General features: G+C 47.6%; 9 protein-coding genes across 9 annotated transcripts; 7 read left to right on the top strand and 2 right to left on the bottom strand.

The window, feature by feature from the left end:
* Nucleotides 1–54: 54 nt before the first annotated feature.
* On the top strand, nucleotides 55–2,044 carry N7481_006626 (magnesium transporter CorA family protein; the record flags this gene model as incomplete). The annotated part of the gene is made up of 2 exons (XM_057265845.1): nucleotides 55–369; nucleotides 422–2,044. The coding sequence occupies 2 exons, from the start codon at nucleotides 55–57 to the stop codon at nucleotides 2,042–2,044; spliced, it is 1,938 nt and encodes a 645-aa protein (XP_057123565.1).
* A 565-nt stretch (nucleotides 2,045–2,609) lies between these two features.
* On the top strand, nucleotides 2,610–3,965 carry N7481_006625 (M20 family metallopeptidase; the record flags this gene model as incomplete). The annotated part of the gene is made up of 1 exon (XM_057265844.1): nucleotides 2,610–3,965. The coding sequence occupies one exon, from the start codon at nucleotides 2,610–2,612 to the stop codon at nucleotides 3,963–3,965; it is 1,356 nt and encodes a 451-aa protein (XP_057123564.1).
* Nucleotides 3,966–4,649: 684 nt separating this feature from the next.
* On the bottom strand, nucleotides 4,650–5,336 carry N7481_006624 (glutathione S-transferase family protein; the record flags this gene model as incomplete). Its single annotated transcript, XM_057265843.1, has 1 exon — nucleotides 4,650–5,336. One exon carries the CDS (start codon nucleotides 5,334–5,336, stop codon nucleotides 4,650–4,652), a length of 687 nt encoding a protein of 228 aa, XP_057123563.1.
* A 666-nt stretch (nucleotides 5,337–6,002) lies between these two features.
* On the top strand, nucleotides 6,003–6,943 carry N7481_006623 (SDR family NAD(P)-dependent oxidoreductase; the record flags this gene model as incomplete). The annotated part of the gene is made up of 3 exons (XM_057265842.1): nucleotides 6,003–6,300; nucleotides 6,368–6,618; nucleotides 6,683–6,943. 3 exons carry the CDS (start codon nucleotides 6,003–6,005, stop codon nucleotides 6,941–6,943), a joined length of 810 nt encoding a protein of 269 aa, XP_057123562.1.
* Nucleotides 6,944–7,037: 94 nt separating this feature from the next.
* N7481_006622 (uncharacterized protein) lies at nucleotides 7,038–8,096 on the bottom strand (the record flags this gene model as incomplete). The annotated part of the gene is made up of 1 exon (XM_057265841.1): nucleotides 7,038–8,096. One exon carries the CDS (start codon nucleotides 8,094–8,096, stop codon nucleotides 7,038–7,040), a length of 1,059 nt encoding a protein of 352 aa, XP_057123561.1.
* A 1,212-nt stretch (nucleotides 8,097–9,308) lies between these two features.
* On the top strand, nucleotides 9,309–10,100 carry N7481_006621 (uncharacterized protein; the record flags this gene model as incomplete). Its single annotated transcript, XM_057265840.1, has 3 exons — nucleotides 9,309–9,549; nucleotides 9,608–9,890; nucleotides 9,941–10,100. The coding sequence occupies 3 exons, from the start codon at nucleotides 9,309–9,311 to the stop codon at nucleotides 10,098–10,100; spliced, it is 684 nt and encodes a 227-aa protein (XP_057123560.1).
* Nucleotides 10,101–11,471: 1,371 nt separating this feature from the next.
* Nucleotides 11,472–12,218, top strand: N7481_006620 (putative NlpC/P60-like cell-wall peptidase; the record flags this gene model as incomplete). Its single annotated transcript, XM_057265839.1, has 1 exon — nucleotides 11,472–12,218. The coding sequence occupies one exon, from the start codon at nucleotides 11,472–11,474 to the stop codon at nucleotides 12,216–12,218; it is 747 nt and encodes a 248-aa protein (XP_057123559.1).
* A 1,092-nt stretch (nucleotides 12,219–13,310) lies between these two features.
* Nucleotides 13,311–13,813, top strand: N7481_006619 (uncharacterized protein; the record flags this gene model as incomplete). The annotated part of the gene is made up of 2 exons (XM_057265838.1): nucleotides 13,311–13,512; nucleotides 13,584–13,813. The coding sequence occupies 2 exons, from the start codon at nucleotides 13,311–13,313 to the stop codon at nucleotides 13,811–13,813; spliced, it is 432 nt and encodes a 143-aa protein (XP_057123558.1).
* Nucleotides 13,814–14,502: 689 nt separating this feature from the next.
* N7481_006618 (MID1 family protein) lies at nucleotides 14,503–16,418 on the top strand (the record flags this gene model as incomplete). Its single annotated transcript, XM_057265837.1, has 2 exons — nucleotides 14,503–15,685; nucleotides 15,748–16,418. 2 exons carry the CDS (start codon nucleotides 14,503–14,505, stop codon nucleotides 16,416–16,418), a joined length of 1,854 nt encoding a protein of 617 aa, XP_057123557.1.
* Between the last annotated feature and the right edge of the window lie 462 nt (nucleotides 16,419–16,880).

The raw sequence follows: 16,880 nt of genomic DNA, 5'->3' as shown, positions 1-16,880 counted from the left end.
CGGCTTAAATCGGCTTAATCGGCTTAGTCGATCCTAACCTCTCCCCCCTTCAAAATGTCTGACACTCCCCGTTCCGAAAAGGAGCTGTGCCTCACCCGGTACAGCACCCCGGTTCCGGAGCTCGATGATCACCGTCACCACCAAATGGATACCCCCCGTATCGATGGCCCGATGGAGGAACCGTTGACTCGGCAGGATACCGCCAATCTCGGCCCAAAGGGAGAGACCATGACCCCCGGCCGATCCGATTTCCTTCAAGCGCAAGATGCCCTCCGAGACGCGGGCCCCGTCTTCCGAGACTTCGAGCAAGCCATAGTCGACGATGAGCGAACCGTCAATGAAATGGCCGGCATGGGCCGCCGTTTCTCGGTAGACCCCAATGCCAATTTCCACACCCCCCCGTCGCATCAGCTGCACCCAGAAGGATATCGCCAATGTTTCCCGATCTTCGTCCGTGTCCGCCCGGTCTTCCTCCCCGCCCAACTCAGTGGAGGCCTTTGCCGATCCGCGCCGCCGTGAACGTGCAAACACCTTGGACAGCCATGGTCCGCCTGACCTGGAGGCTATGCTGCAGCGCACCGTCTCAGGCGGTACCCATCCCCGGCGCCCTACGTTCAGCAATGCAAGTGCCATCCGACCTCAACTTGGCGACGTGCCGCTCGATTCCAGCGAAGATGTCGCCGTGCACACGTACGAAGAACCCGGCCGTATCCCTGTGATCGACTACGAAGAACTCGAGGAGTTTGTGGCTTTGAACCAAAAGAGTAAAGGTGCCGGCAACCGCCGCAAGCACAGCCTGAGTTCGCAGAGCAAGAAGCCTCGTATCTTCTACGATCTCCGACAAGGCGCCAAGGGAGCCAGCGTGGAGGAATTCAAGAAGTCGGACTCGACCGATTCATCCGACACCTGCGAGGTTGACGAAAATGCGCTCAATCGCATTAGCACCGTGCTAGACGAGAAGGAGCTGGTCGAAACGCTCCCAAATATTAACGAGCCAACTCGCTTCGGATTCTTCTCATCCGAGTCTCAGAGTACAGTGCATGCTGCGGAACTGGGAGATCTGGTGTTCCCAGGCGATACCTTCCGGGACCTTTTCCAGCTCGGTCCCGATGGAGGTGTGTGGTGGCTTGACGTAGTCAACCCCACGGAGGAGGAGCTTGGAGCCATCTCTCGTGCTTTCTCAATTCATCCTTTGACGACCGAGGATATTTTGACCCAGGAAGCCCGTGAGAAGGTCGAGCTCTTTAAGCAGTACTACTTCGTCTGTTTCCGCACCTTCTACCAAATGGACAAGACCAGCGAGGAATTCATGGAGCCGGTCAACTACTACATGGTTGTTTTCCGCGACGGTGTATTAACATTTTCCTTCGTCGACAACCCGCACGCCGCAAACGTGCGCAAACGTATCGGAAAACTACGCGACTACGTCTCACTATCAAGCGACTGGATCTGTTACGCCATGATCGACGACATAGTCGATAGTTTCGGCCCCGTAATTCGAGACGTCGAGCTTGAATCCGAAGCAATCGAAGACCACGTCTTCATCGCCCGAGTCGATGACTTCGAATCCTTCCTCCCGCGCATCGGCGGTCTGCGCAAAAAGGTTATGTCGCTCATGCGTCTACTCGGCGGCAAAGCAGACGTTATCCGCGGATTCTCGAAGCGCTGTAATGAGCAGTACTCCGTCACTCCGCGTGGCGATATTGGTCTGTACTTGGGTGATATTCAAGATCACGTGGTTACCATGATGTCCAACCTGAGTCATTTCGAGAAGATGCTCAGCCGTTCGCATACGAATTACCTTGCTCAGCTTAACGTTACGAACCTAGTGCTTGGTAACCATGTCAATAAGGTTCTAAGCAAGGTTACTCTCATCGCGACGATTCTGGTTCCGATGAATTTGATTTGTGGTCTCTTTGGTATGAATATCGAAGTCCCTGGTCAGCACCATAACGGGTTGGAATGGTTCTTTGGTATCCTGGGTGTAATGGGAGCTATTGTTGTTGTTAGTATTGCTTTGGCGAGGTGGCAGAAGCTAGTTTGATTGGTGTCCCCGACTTTTGTGCTGGCTTCTGTCTGCACTTTGTTGTCTTTCCTTTCTTGTCTCTTTGTTATTTTTTTTTGCTGGCTAGCGCTTGCGCTGGTCGTTGTTGCGCTACTGGCTTGGCTCCACTTCGCCTTTCGGCTTTCGATTCTTCTGTGAATTTATTTTTCTTTGCTTCGGGCGAGTGATTATAGTACAGTATCTTGCTAGTCCGGTTGGGTTTGGTCTTTTGAGAGTTGCTATTGTGTTTAGCTTAGTGTAGCGCAGCATTGCATACTTGAATTACAATCTCATCCATGAAATTCCTTTTCGGGAACGTCCCCGGCTTTCCTTTTTGAATAATAGTAGTAGTTTCAAAGAATGGTTTCGTTTATATGATGGCCTACCTCGCACCCCTTCGCCGATTCGACTCAATCGAGTATACGCCATTGCGGGGAGGGATGAACAGATCGTTTCCCCTCACCTCCCTGCTTTTTTTCATATTTCATTATCAACGATTTCAACCGCCTGCCTGACACCATCTTCCTAGCCCACATTTCAATTCAATTCAAAAGTGCAGACAACCATGAAGACATCATATCTTTTCATACCCACAATCCTCGGAATCTCCGTCCAGTCTTCGAATCTCCAACAGCCCGTACCAGCAGGACTCGGAGACCATGATATTCAAGTTTACCCCCAGGAACTTGGACTTGAAGCATCCGCAGCACAAGGAGTTAAACTTCTAGACTCAATAATAAAATCCTCCCCACTTCTCTCCTTCCACCGATCCATCGTCCAAATCCCCTCGATAAGTGACGACGAGAAAACCGTCGGCGACTTCATACTAGACTTCCTCTCTGCGCACAACTTCACCACCGAGAAACAACTCGTCTCTCCAGATACTAAAGACCACGATGAACGATTCAATATATACGCCTATACCGGTGAAAAAAGACACGTCGATATTCTATTGACTAGTCACATCGACACTGTGCCGCCTTATATCCCGTACTCCCTCCACGCACCGACAAAACCAACCACATCCCCATATAAATTCAACAGAACCGACCTCCTAATCGCCGGCCGCGGCACAGTCGACGCAAAAGCCAGCGTCGCAGCAATGATCTTCGCCTTAATCGAAACTCTGGAAGAGGACCAAAACCCCACCGCCTCACTAGGCCTCCTATTAACCGTTGGCGAAGAAAACTCCGGCGCAGGAATGAAATTCTTCTCAAACTCAGACCTGAACCCAACCCCACCGATTTTCCGCACAGTTATATTCGGCGAACCGACCGATCTGAACCTCGTGGCTGGCCACAAAGGCACGTTTGGGTTTAAAGTGACTGCTCACGGTAAAGCTGCGCATTCGGGATATCCATGGCTTGGAACGAGTGCGATATCTTCACTTTTGCCTGTGCTCTCGGTACTGGATGGACTCGAAGATAGATCCCCGGAAGAAGGGGGACTATTACGCGGTGAGAAGCTGGGGCAATCAACGCTTAATATTGGCGTTGTGCGTGGTGGTGTTGCGGGGAATGTTGTACCCGCGTTTGCGGAGGCGGGTGTTAAAATTCGTCTTGCGGCGGGGACGGTGGAGGATACGAGGGGTATTATTGAAAGGGCCGTTGAGGAGGGGAAGGGTAAGGTGAAGGCTGGTAATGGTATTGGCGATGATGACGCTGGTATCGAGCTTAGTTTTGATAGGGGGTCTTTGCCGCAGTTTTTTGATACCGATGTTGATGGGTTTGAAGTTATTACTGTGAATTATGGGACTGATGCGTTTTCTTTGCGAATTGGGGAAGGGGGTCATAGAGTTCGTCGGTATTTGTATGGGCCGGGAAGTATTCATGTTGCTCATGCGGATGATGAGGCGATTACGGTTGGTGAGATTGAAGAGGCGGTTCGGGGGTTTAAGAGGCTTATTTCTGCGACTTTGTGATTTTAATTTCTGGGAAATGCTGTAGGTAGATTTTGGTCTCCTCTTGAATGAGTTAATCTATGTTCTGAAGATTAATTTGGAGCTTTTGTTGATGTCAAGTATCATCTTTCAAGGTATGAGAGTGTGAATGCTAGTGGCTAGTCGGGTTGGATCATAGATTTACAGGTTTGTACCTTAGCATGGGTTCTCTTAAGATACGAACCATTATTTCCAAATGTCTACCTGCTCTAAATGACACATGTTTAAATGGATCTTAGGCAATTGATGCTTTCGTTTTCCCCGGGGCGTGAATCGCGCTTAGGCTATCCTTTTTGATAAAGAGAGTGCCCGGCAATATAGAAGTATTTTTGGTTCCCACCTGGGCAACCTTGGAGGTTTCAACAACTTGAACTTTTTCGAAAATAGAAATGTCGCCTACCGGTAGAGGACCTCGGAATAAGATTGCGGAAATGAATATATCGGCGAAGAAAATGCTAAAGAATAGAAATCAAGATTCAAACAACAAGTTCACATACAGTACGTCCCCTACTTATGCTCTTTAATTAATTCCGAATCTCCAGCTACAACGCCGAGAAACGCTATTACTAGTGGTAGTTTATATTGGGCACTTTTCAGGAAGACCGTACCCCTGTCATATACCCATAGTTGTATTGCTTCCCTACATAGATTACATAGCACATTGCCTTATTTCCCTTCCGCAGCCGCGGCCGCGGCCCTCGCCTTCAAGTTATCATCAATAGTCTTGACAATAACCGGGCGAGCCTTGATACGGTTCAACCAGGAATTAACATGCGGGAAACTCTTCTCGAGATCCATTTCGCTCGACCAGAAGAGCGCGGCCACCTCAAACCACGGCACAAAAGCAGCATCGGCATAGCTATACTTGCCGCCAACAAGGTACACCTTGTCCTGAAGGGATCGGTTGAGCACGCCCAAAACACGACGGATCTCGTTAACATAGCGATCGACCGCACTGGGCACCTTTTCAGGGTGGTAGACAGTAAACCAGGCGGCCTGCCCGAAGTACGGTCCCTGACCGGATACCTGGTAGTGTAGCCACTGCTTGCTTTCGTAGTACTCCTTTGAACCGGCAGTGAAACTGATGGTGTGTTGCTTATCGTATGTATCCACCAGATACTCGAGGATGGCGCCGGATTCCCAGATGGTAATTCCAGTATTAGGATCTTCGAGGGTGGGAACACGACCGTTGGGATTAAGAGACTCGTAGGGTTCCTTCTTTAGGTCGGCGAGATCCACCAGCTTAAGCTCGTAGGGAACTTTGAGCTCTTCCAGGATCATGAGGACCTTCCAGGGGTTAGGCGTGCCGGCGTGGCCCCGGAGGGTCCAGAGAGTAAGGGGTTTGAGAGACATGGAGAGTATATGAACGGTTGCTGACTGGGAGAAAGAAAGTTCGATATAGACATCGAGGTTCGGTCTGCTTAAATGCTTCGGTATACTCCAATGGAGGAAAAGTGAGGACACGAATTATTCAGTTCGGCACCCGAGATGACCGAACGCTTGCTAATCTTGATAGTTGATTCTCTTCTAAGGTGATTTCTATCAGCGTTGATTAGGACTTAGTTATCAACACAAACAAGGGATTACTAACTATGCAGTTAGCCCGTCTTGGTCGAAGAGGGACGTTGATTGGTCCTTAGTCGTCAACTCAAACAGCACAAACTACGATGCAAACAAAACTAACTTCGGGCGGGGAATAAGGTTGCACGTAACTAGCACATCATTGGTCGTTGGTAATCAATGCGAGATTCGGCGACAATCTTGCCCGGCCGCGATATTCATAATCAAAGCGGGGCCCCCATACTAGTAGATAGAACAGTTTTGCTTTCCCGGCTTTCATATCTTGATGATTTATAATAGCGCCTGTTTAATGCATCAAAAATTAAGTCTACTAGTAGCAGTTCCATACATCAACTCGGTCATATTTATAAAACATAGCTTCTTGCCAGCCCGACTCGAAGCTCAGACCTAGCTGTGTGACCTTTTGCTTCGATAGCTTGATTTACCAATTTTCTGAATATGTCGGCCGACACACTCTCACTTGCAGGAAAGACTGCCTTGGTTACAGGTTCCGGCAGAGAGACTGGCATCGGTGCCGCCATTGCCAGAGCTTTTGCCCGGAACGGCGCTTCTGTAGCAATTCACTATGTGTCAGAAAGCTCAAAGGCGCGGGCTGAGAAGGTAGCAATTGACATTAATGAAGAGATTGGCACCAAGACCACCGTCGTACAAGGAGGAGTGGAAAATTACGATTCTGCGAAGAACATGGTTGAGCAAATTCTGAAAGCATTCAGCGTCGATCACATCGATATTCTGGGTATGTTATGGGCGGTGCGGTGTTTTGTCCAGGGCTTTGAACAAGACTGATTGACTATTTGTTTCAGTGAACAACGCAGCGGCTGCAAGAAACACACCCCTTTTGGAGGTTGAAAAAGAGCAACTCGAATACGAATTTGCCGTCAACGTCTTCGGCGTGATTTACATGACACAAGCTGTTGTTGGCGTAGGTCGTATGCCTCCAGGCGGCCGTATCGTCAACATCGGCTCCATCTCTTCCAAGATTTTGGTCCCACCCCCTGTATACGGTGCGACGAAAGCTGCAATGGATGCTCTGACAACTTTGTGGGCTGGCGAGGTAAGCTTCCTTTCGTGTGTCCCCACTATCTACGCTCGACAATTATCTGACAAACACCGAAAAGCTTGGCAAGAGCCATGGGATTACTGTCAATACACTCGCACCTGGTCCTATTCCAACAGATATGTCAAAACCGTATCTGGTGGCCGATGACGGGTCTCCAACTGCGCTTCAGCTTGCTATGTATGAACAGACGCGCGCTGCAAATCGCCTCGGGTCAGTGGAGGATCTGGCTGATGCTACGCTTCTGCTAGTATCAGAGAAAAGCCGGTGGATCACGGCACAGTTCATCTCAGTGAGCGGCGGAATTACCGGGACTATGTAATTTGGGGTCTAAGCTGAAGCGCCCACTTTAAATTCTGTGCATTTAAATACGCTTCTTTGCTTTCTTTATTCTTGATTTATTATTCCATTCACGATCAATTTGGTACTGCCTTCAAATAAACTAAAAGTCCTAGGTCCTGCCGTCGTTGAAGTGTATCCTCCTTCCACCTTTGGAAAAATTCAATCCTGTCACGCGTGTTTAGATTTCCAAATGTATCGTTGGGATTTTCAAAGTGCAACTCGCGAAGCTTCTTTGAAAGATTGAACTCCCACCTCACTTCACCATTGACAAGAAGATGAATTCTCCCGACCCGCTCATACATAAACTTTCCATGTTGAGCCGTGTGGTAGGTCATTGAAAGAAGTTGAGAAAACTTCCTAGCAAGCGTTCCCGCCACCCACTCGGGCCGTGTAGCGTAGCCATCCAGTCCATCGTAAATCTCACCCCTATGTTGATGAAACCACCGCAAGTTCCATATATTGTCAGGGTCATCCGGTGGGATTTGAAACCCTCTAGCCGCAGACGTAACATCGATGACGAGTGTTTGTACAGTGACATCGCGATCCTCGAAAGTCGTTTCCGGATATGTTTTCGATAAGGAAGTAGATGAAAGGCTCGAGCCATTCCCTTGAGTCTTCAAATCTTCAAGTTCGCCGACAGCACCGTAAAGCAGGAACCTTTCTAGAAGTCTGTAGAAACTCCAATGAAACCCCCTTGATACGTTGCCCCTGGTCTGTTTCCTGGCCTTGTCTGGAGAAATGACATGGCCCATTAGACGAATGTCTACCGCTAGCAGCTTTATTCGATTTGTTGTAGCTGGGATGCATTGCCAGGTCGGGAAAAGGTCTAAATCGTCGCGAAGAGCGATGTCTAGGACGTGGTTCCTAGCAAATCGTTCCCAGACCCACTTTGTCATAGTGGAAAGTTGACGATTTGTCAAAAGCAAGGGCAGGCGACCGGAAAGCCCATGCATATTATGTTTCTCGTGGTAGATCTTTCCACAGCCGCCTTGCCATGCCTGTCCTCTCATGTCTTTGAAGACGATTCGGTTGGCCTCGCATGGCTCCACGGGCGGAGGGGGAGGATCTTGTAGAACATATTGTATAATGAGGATAAGGATTTCAGAAGGCAGATCGATCAGTGTTGAGGACATCTCTAGTGGAACATATAGGACACTACGAGCTTTGAGGCTCGGCTGTAAATTGGGAGGCTTTTATATGATTCAGATTTGGCGGTGTTCCTGAAACAACAACAACTTTGAACAAGGCATCTAAATGAGATTGCCTTCATTGGATTTTGCCGTGTTGCTAGCCTGCACCTAGGCAGTAGCCTGAAAATCCCTATGAAGCATGGATCTGTTAATTTGGAGACTGGGTTGCCTGACGCACGATGACGGCTGCGGCTAGTTTCCAAGGGGGCGGGTGTGTGAATTCAGCCTCATCTATCTTGACCGGGGTAACAGAATGACTTGATAAGTATAAATATAACGCATGAAACTGCAAGGCTTCTTTCCGGATATATCACAATTACATGTAGACTTACGTTCACTGAGTCTTGGGTTGGTCTCGCAAATATTCCCCTAGTTGGTTTCATGCGGCTCCGCTCAGACCCCGCAATAAGCAAGGACGAAAAGGAGAAAGCCAAGTTTATCCGCACAAAAGTACTGAGCCCCTTCTTTAACCCGTTAGTATATTCTATTCAGCGACCGTGAAAAACTCGACGACATCAATGATAATTATTGGCTTCAGGGAGGTGTGCGAGGTCATTGGATACACCTAGAGCCGGAGAAAGAACACACAGGAAGGACATCATTTGATGATTCCCGTATTTATTCTGTCTCTGGCGCAGGAGAGTCAGGGTCAAGAAGAGCCACTCCATCAGTCACTCTTTGTTGCCCGAGAGAATGAACCCGAATTCATTTATCAGGCCAGGGGAGATGCAGAGTACATGCAGTATGATGGCTCGTACGACAAGACGAATGTTGTGGAGCTGGATGACGTTTACAATATCTATCATTTCGCCGATTTTTTTGAAGAGCAAAGCGCAATAGTAAAGCACGTCGCCCACGAGATAATCCTCTCTAGGAAGTTAACCATGCAGCTGTCAAGAAGAATTGCCAAGACTGGGTTATTCGTGTGATTGAAAAGTTGGTTGGAATGCAGATCGTTGCAGCTTCAAACCTCGCTGTGGCAAGATCCATTACCCCGGCCAATCCGATTACACCTTCGGACCCCGTTCGCCCCGGGAATTTGTCAGATAACATTTTATTATAAATCAACGTAACTAGCATAAAAATAAATAGTATGATACGATTCACACTCTTTGAATTAGAACTAGAAGACTCAATTTTTCTATTAAGACCAACATGTCAAACGTATCCCCAGTTATTTTAATCCTGGGCGCTGGGCCTAATGTTGGGCAACATGTAGCCGACGAATTCTCTGCCAATGGCTACAAGACTGCACTTGTGTCTAGAAATGTGACCGGAAAAAATAATGAAAATCAAATCAACATCGCAGCGGATTTGTCGGACCCGGACTCTGTACCTGGAATTTTCTCAAAGGTCGAAGCAGCGCTCGGTGTTCCAAGCGTTGTTGTTTACAATGGTGAGATTTTTTCGGAGCCTTGAACTTTCCAACAGAACTCACTAGCATAACATTTAAGCCGCTGCCTTGACTATAACTGATGTCGAAGACCCGCTCTCGATATCTATCAGCGATTTCAACCGGGACCTTGTCATCAATACAACGAGTGCCTTGGCAGCTGCAAAATATGCAGCTTCAGGATTTGAACGAGTTCCAGAGTCTGCATCGAAAACTTTTATATACACCGGAAACGTCTTAAATACTACAGCCATTGCCCCATTTCTCAGTCTGGGGGTTGGTAAATCTGCCTCCGCTCACTTTATCCAAGTCGCAGCAGAAGCTTATGTCGGTCGGGGATATCAGTAAGCTAACATAACCTACGTGGAGGGGCAAACGTTCTAAAGTATTTTAGGTTCTACTATGCAGATGAAAGAAAAGCCGATGGTTCAAATGTTGGCCGAGGAATTAGCGGAGATGCCCACGCCAAATTTTATTTTCAGCTTTCTGAACTAGGATTACAGGGACCTTGGCATCAGACATTCGTTAAGGATGTCGGGTATAAGAAATTTTAGGATCCAATGTCTAATTGCTATTTATTTGCTCGAAATTGGGACAAATCCGCGAGTCCTTTTTTTCAGTGTGGCTGTTCCCGAAGAAAGAGTGATTTATGTTGAACAAGACGTCTGCTTATATCACAACCTTCAATTTGGAACACAAGTCTACCTAAATTGTCTCAGACCCTACCCGGGAAACATTTCTAGCCCCACCTGCATCATCGTTTCGGTGGAAAGACTACAAGGGACGAGATTAATTGGGTGTTGGGAGGAACTCTTTGAATTGAGAGACCACTAGAATACGGCGTTTGATATTCCAAGGTTGTTAGTACGAGATGGATATACAGTATCGCTCAGAGAACAAGTAGCATCACCTGAAATTTACGGATAGTTTACGAATAAGGCAGATTTTATACGTACGAATATTATATAAGCGACGAGTTTTATTGTCAAAAATGCTACAGTGGCATAGTATCGGTGCTGGTAGAACTGTGATTCCTGCCTTAAGCTAGCCATTACATGGGCAAAGCCGGAGTAGAGTATTCTTCTGGGAAACAGATCTCCCGGAAACCGAATTTCCGCTGGCCAGTTTTCATTCGACATATTTTCTTCGCGGTATGCCCCTTTTTATGGTATAGCTCCGCTGATCGCAGTAACTCGTATAGCGCGAGGCTCAAGCGAAAAACCGTTAATTTTGTTAGCGGCACCGACAAATACTTATTACATCGTGTTTGTTTCATCTCTCAAGACTGCAGTGGCTTGTCGATTTTCCATGCTCCTGCCAAGCAATCTCGGGTTTTGTTAGACCCTGCCGATCACTCATGTGGCTCGTATAGAAACGGGACTATTTTTAGCAGCATATCCGGAGATTTCGAACGTCATTATCGTTCATACCCCGGTTATTTCATTGAAGCGGTTTGGCCCCAGGGTAGGATCGATATTCAGCATCTTCCTCGTATCATTAGAAAACGAGACTGAGAAAGTCTAATTACGAGCTTCTGTGGATAAATTTTCAAATTATGGGGAAATCAACTCAAATGCATTTTTCACTATCTTCTACAACACCTTTTTACAGTGAGAAAAAATTCTTGGCTGTCGTAAATATAGTTACTAACACTAATTTTAGACAAATCTGCCTCGGCGATAATTCCGTTAGACTCTGCCATCCCATCGCGATCAGCATGTGGTGAAGATTGACACATCAGTTAAAGTATAAGTATGTATTCAAGTCCTGCTTGATGCAAAATATTCTAGTTACAAAGTGCAAGCCAGTCAGAACTTCCACCATCTCTTGTGGTAACCAAAAGGAAATACAGTCTCAGAAACACAACAACCCAGACTGAAAATCTCCAATACGCAGAATTCACATAGTTGACTCTGTTCGCCATTATGCAGCTCACCAACTTGGCTCTGACCCTAGCCGCGGCCTTCTCTATGGCCAACGCATACAAGATCACTACCAATGATGTTAATTGTCGCAAAGGTGCCTCGACAAATGATGCTGTTGTCACCACATACGACAACGGTGTCGATGTCAAGATCACCTGCCAGACTTATGGTGAAAACATTCAAGGCAACTCTATCTGGGATAAGACCTCTGACGGCTGCTATGTTTCCGACTTCTATGTGAAGACTGGCTCGGATAGCATGGTGGAGAAGGATTGTGGCGGCGGCAGCTCTGGCGGCGGCAGCTCATCCTACCAGGGCGAGATCAGCCGCAAGGAGATTCTTTCCCGTGGTGAATACTGGGTCTCACGTCACGTCCCATATTCTATGAGCGCCTATTACCCGGACCCAGATGGCCGCAAATACCGCACCGACTGCTCAGGTTTTGTTAGTATGGCTCTCCATGCTTCTGCTCCAGGCCTGAGCACTGTCAGTCTCCCGGATATTGCGAAGCCTATCTCCTGGGAAGATATCCAACCTGGCGATTTTGTTGGCACCCTTGGCTCCGGTACTGGCGGTGCTGCTGGCCACGTCACTCTGTTTAAGTCGTGGGCCGACAGTTCCAAGAAGGAGTACAATACGCTTGAGTGCCGCGGTACCTACGGCTGTGTCGCGTACAAGCGCCCTGTTGGTTGGAAGGTTGGCAGTTACACAGCCAAGCCCTACCGCTACAACAAGGTTACGGAATAAGTTGGTACTTATGGTCGAGAAGGGATGGAACCGACTTTTGATACATGTATAGTACCTAGGCACTTGTGATGGCCGTGGCGGTTCAAGTTGATCGGGTGCGGAGATAGTAGGAGTATCTTCAGACGCCGGGGGCGAATTCCTACCTAGGTAGTATATATACCTGTCAGGTAGTACGGTGAAATGTAGCGTGTTTGGTCAGGATGAGGAATTGATGTACTGGCTATTTAGTTAGTACTGAACATGGTACAATAGAATCAGATGATTACTCGAAGGTGTTGAGATCGGCTGAGAAATCTCAGGGGTCTCTTTCTCTAATTAAACTACGTAGTATGGCTTGTTATGAACCCATAATACTAGGACAAAATGGGTACCAGTTGTGGCAGATAACAAGGAAAATATTGGCCCCTCCTCAAATTACCAGCGTCCTGTAGGGCTGTCACACGACAATGTACCCTTTTTTAGAAACATATTAGGTGCCAATACTAGTTCAGTGTTCAAAGGATCAAAGTGTCTACTCTGTAAAGGGGCAGCATAGGCTGCTCAGACAGCCAAGGGGGCCGCCCCTCCTACTACTACTAGTACTACTACTACTAACTAGTAACGTATGAAGGTCGAAAAAAACTAAATACCTCAGTAGCATCTTATCAGTACAAGAATTCTGAAATACTTTATGCCGATCTTCATCTTATTTTGAGTATATGGTGTGATGAAAGTATAGGTCATCTATAAAGGGACCAAAGGAGCGGGTGTAGGCTGCCAAGATAGCCAAGATATCCAGGAGGGCGGCCCCAACTGACGGGGCCGCCAAGGGACCCTTTGGGGCGCTGGAGGATGGTTGAAGGAACGACGTAGCTCTCAGCCTAAAAATATTGAGTAACAATTGCAAGTAAACCTATTGTGGGTTTTCGAGCTAGGTGTCTTTCTCTGGCTATAAAAGGGAGGCATGTCCATGGATTATGTCCTTTGTTTGTATCATCAATCCTGACTTACCACCTTCAAGTTCTCGACATGCATTTTCAACAGACTTCTTTTTTCACTTTGCTTGCAGCTGTAGCTGTTCAAGGAGCTGCATTGTCATCCCCAACCGCAACAATGACAACCTGGCTACCTCTTGCTACACCTACCAATTTTCCAGCAAAGGGTTCAATGGACCCTCGTCATATCAAACTGCGACCCGATTCCAGCTCCGAAGACGATGCCATTAGAAAATGCATTATGAAAATCACCGATGTCTTCGGTTGTACTGCCGAAGTCGCAGTGGCCAACTATGTTAACGGCGTCTGTGAACCGACTCGTAAGTTGAGATTTTGGCTTTTTGTTGTATTTTTGATTTCAGACAGCAGGAGGCTAATTCATGGAAATCAGTCGGTGACTTTGATCTGCCTACTGGCATCATTGGTGCCACCTCGGTCTGCCGGGATACAAATGCCGTGTTGGGCTACGAGAACAACCAGATCAAGTTCTGGAATAAGAATTTTGACACAGTGTACTGGGATATTGCTCTTAATGGCGCTGCTATGGATGACGGGAAAGACTCCTGGAGTGCAGCGGCAGATCCAACATTCAACCGCAAGTGTCACATTAAGGACTGCTAGATTGGTACTTAGTAGGATGTTACCTACTTCTATATTGTTGTTGCCTTCATGTTTGTTGCTTCTATTTCTGTGTGTCTATGTTCCAAAGTTTCTGTACTCTTTACACTCAGACAAACTGGATTGTATACAAGAGTCCATTATTCCTAGCCAATGCTATTAGATCGAAAGTATCCTACATCTACACTGCCTATTACCTCCTAAGCAATGCAGTGTATCAAATAAATAACCTTGGAAATAATAAGGACTGGACCACCTGTGGGATAAGAGACGCCCAATTGGGGTTTATGGGTTTATCTTTTTGCTGCTTTTTCTTCAGAACCTCCAGGTTGACAACCCGTTCCTCACCAGCTTCCTTTTTCTTTTCCTATGATAAACACGTTTTGTTTACGTTGTTGCACGTTGTTGCACGTTGTTGCAGGTGGGAGGGACCAACGCGTCCCGCCAAGGCAGCAAGGCAGCAATATTTGATAAGGCTGAATTTCCGCGATAGCCACCTCTCACCTCCATCTCCACCTCTAACCTCCCTAAACAACTCTCTGACTAAACTACATGCCGTCGATGGTTCTGCTCCCTTCAGGAAAAGGTCTCCAGCTGGTGTGTCATACCACTGCCCGTCCTTGATCCCCGCTTTCGACTATCTCCGGTCTCATCTCCATGATCCTTGTCGCGACCGCCCATACCAATCTTCCATGCGACCCCAACCCACACTCTTGCAGCACTGTCTGACTGCAACAATCACCGTCTGCCTTCTTGCATTTTTCAGTGCATCTTTCGTCAATGCCGCAGACATCCAAAGCCTTGGCCCCGAGGTGGTGACCCAGCCAAACCTAGGCGAACAAGCCATCGACGACGGAACTGGCTTCCCGGGCGCATTGGGTTCTTTCAACGGACTCGAGGTTGTTGACAATGCCGCTGAGAATGGGGAGTTGGACTTGTTCAGACGCAAATACCCGAGCAATGCCAAAGCCCTGGGCAATAATGAACTCCAAAATGTCGAGATATCGGTTGGAGAGGTTCAGTACTATTACATCACGAAGACGGTGGTTAATATGAAATCATCCTACAAGGGCAAAGGATTGCCCGCGTTTATCAACTCCCGAGGCTACGAGGAATCCCCTATTCTAGAGCATCAAGAGCTTCGGAAGCGTGATACAAATCCAATTTTCCTGTCTCTCACGACGTGCGGCAAACCTGAGTCAAATGGGACAACCGACCCTGGATCGTTCCCCCAGCTGCAGCTCTGGTACTCACTTTCAGACACTCTGACAGAGCCGGGTCCGGGAAAAAATAATTCTGATGAACCCATCTCAGCGGTTGGTGGTTATCTTAATGCAACCTTATACACAGAAAGCGACGTCTACCTTGCGGTATCAGCATCCAACTCATCGAAATGGTCTGGAAAGTACTCCTACCAGCTCGCAGCCTCGGTCGACGAATTATTCCATTCAGTTCAAGCGGACAATAATCTACTCTTCGTCGATGCCGATCAGTCTACCGCACTACTGGTGACAAACAATCTAACAGAGTCCAATAAAAGCAGTACGAATTATCAACAGTGGATGAACATCAAGCCGCCGTTTATCCTATTTGCCCACAGCATCAATAATACCGCACTTGTCGGATTGGAAAGCTCATACTGTGCATTGAATGACCTCTCACAAGTCGGTCGCATCAGCAACTCGACCGAGGTTGGCATGACACACCGGGGCCTTGGAAACTTCCCCAAGGAACAATTCTATCTCGATGGCCTCTCTTATAACTCTACCTACTACGGAATCCTAGCTATGGATGGCAATGGTACCGATTCAGGCACAGGAGTCGTCGGCGGCGGAGGTCAGGTTTACGCCGCTATGAATTTCACGACCAAGATAGGTTCGTGTCTCACGCAATATCTGCGGTTTTGTCTTTCCTCATAATTAAACTAACCTACTTAGATGACAACTGTGCTGTCTTATTCAACCTTAGCTTCTGTGACGAGGTCGCCTACGCCGTGCCGTCTCGTCCAAGCATGAACGTCAGTGCCTTGAGAGATATCTACGATGACTACGCCTTCAATTACTGGGGAAACTTCCAAAAGTCTCTTCAGCAGGTTCAGTGCAATACCTCACAAGATTCAATGTTCTCCATGGCCACGGATTGTGAGAAATGCGCAAAGTCCTACAAACAGTGGCTTTGTAGCGTTACTATCCCGCGGTGCGAAGACTTCAGCAATGACGCTTGGTACCTGAAGGTTCGCAATGCTGGGCAAGCCTTCATCAATGGTACTTCATTACCAGCCGATAGCCCTTACCGGAAGTCCAAGGCAACTAACAACTCGCGCAATGCATTGATCGACGAGAAGATCAAGCCTGGGCCTTACAAAGAGGTTCTCCCATGCCAGGACATCTGCCATGATCTCGTTCGAAATTGCCCCGCGGCTCTGGGTTTCGCGTGTCCGGAGGGAAAGTATATGAATGAATCCTATGGATATCGTGATTCGAGCGGTCTTGTTACTTGCAGCTACCTGGGCGCCGCATATTTCCTGAGTGTGGCTTCAAGAGCTGGAGTCTGGGGTAGCATATATATGCTTACTGCGATGTGGGGAATCTGGTGGGCCTTGTGGTAGTTTAAAGCGCATAGTTGTACAGTTACGACCTTGATGATTCGTATAAAAGCCAACAGTCCTCGAATGTCATGCATGGATTTGGGACTATGGTCTTCTTTTTCCTTCATTTCATATTCATATTGGCTCCTCGCGCAGTGAATTAAGAATTTAGCATGACTCTTATCGACCTCGGATCCTTTGTGCGCCAAGAATCACCTTATCTTTATCATGGTCCTGGCAAGTAGAATTGGCATTGCTAAGGACTTGGCAGTTTGTTTTGACCAAGGCGTCCAGCGTCTTATAGGATGTGCATTGTAGGCTAGGTGCTTGGCATGTAACGCTACCCTCGTGTCTTGTCAAGTGCTTGATTGCGGGGAAAGGGTATAAAGGTTAAGCTTACTGGGTTAAATTTTTTAAATCTCTGGTCTGATTTCCTGACAAGTTTGCCTCTCACGTTGGGTGCTAGGTAGAATTTCTTTTTTC

This window comes from Penicillium waksmanii (genome assembly GCF_028829765.1).
Source record: "Penicillium waksmanii strain IBT 27052 chromosome Unknown utg000005l:1.0-5232799.0:1.0-5237142.0, whole genome shotgun sequence".
Lineage (NCBI taxonomy): Eukaryota > Fungi > Ascomycota > Eurotiomycetes > Eurotiales > Aspergillaceae > Penicillium > Penicillium waksmanii.
The sequence above is the reverse complement of the archived record's forward strand: the minus strand, read 5'-3'. Positions and strand labels throughout refer to the sequence as shown.